This window comes from Verticillium alfalfae, genomic scaffold, assembly GCF_000150825.1.
Source record: "Verticillium alfalfae VaMs.102 supercont1.4 genomic scaffold, whole genome shotgun sequence".
Classification (NCBI taxonomy): Eukaryota; Fungi; Ascomycota; class Sordariomycetes; order Glomerellales; family Plectosphaerellaceae; genus Verticillium; species Verticillium alfalfae.
Window position 1 is genome coordinate 1873806 of NW_003315035.1, and position 878 is coordinate 1874683.

An 878-nucleotide genomic window follows, 5' to 3' on the forward strand; every position below is an offset into this window, starting at 1 on the left:
CCGGGCTTCTGAAGTCCGCTCTCGCACCTGCCCGTGTCGGTGTAGCAAGCAGTAAACAGCCTATCACCTGGCATCCGCCGATCCAGATCTTGTACCGACTCGCCCGGCGACGGGACGATCCAAGTTCTGGCTCACGACATCCAGATGCTGAGGTCCTTCCTCGTCAGCGCCAGCGTGACAACCTGGCTGCCACCCGGCGCCAGCCTCGACGTCTTCTCAAAAGTCCGCGCAGCTGCACAATCGGGCGTCTCCGGGCCGCCGTCGGGGAACTGGACGTACGCCTGCACGCTGGCACGGCCCGTGTGCGTCGCGCCCGTGTTGCGCACCGTCACCGACACGCGGAACGCGACGTCGAACAGCCGGGGGTTGCCGCCCGAGGCGCCGCTGGCTGGGACCGCGGATGGCTGCACCGTTGTGTAGCCGGGCGGGTACGGGTACTTCTTGCCGTCTTCACGGTCGCGGACGGCCTGCTTGGCCTCGCCTTCGGTGCACCACGAGTAGAGGTAACGGAAAATCTTGTTGAACCCGGCTGGCACAACGCCCTGCTGCCAGGGGTGGATGGCTTGGTTGAAGTTGAGGACGGGGGCTCGCGATGGGGGCGCGGGCGGAGTGCGGGACAGCTGTGTCACGGCGCTGATGGAGGGGTCCGTGAAGTTGAAGTTTGTGTAAGACAAGCCGTGTCCGAAGGCGAAACGGGGCTTGATGCCGTTCTTGTTCAGATAACGGTAGTCGATGTAAAGACCCTCGGAGAAGGTGTCCTGCGGCTGTCCGGTCGAACCGCCCGTGAGCTTGGTGAGACTCTCGGGAAGATCCTCCTCCCGACGCGTGATGCTGTAGGGAAGGTGACCCGAAGGCGAAACATTGCCAAAGAGGACGTT

General features: G+C 63.9%; 1 protein-coding gene across 1 annotated transcript in view; it reads right to left on the reverse strand.

Moving 5' to 3' along the window:
• Positions 1-131: 131 nt before the first annotated feature.
• Positions 132-878, reverse strand: part of VDBG_04030 (beta-glucosidase) — a gene marked incomplete at both ends in the record, with an annotated part of 2798 nt that continues 2051 nt past the window's right edge. The window contains one exon of the mRNA XM_003006031.1: positions 132-831. Within this exon, the coding sequence (XP_003006077.1) occupies positions 132-831 (700 nt within the window). The remainder of the gene's footprint in view (positions 832-878) is intronic.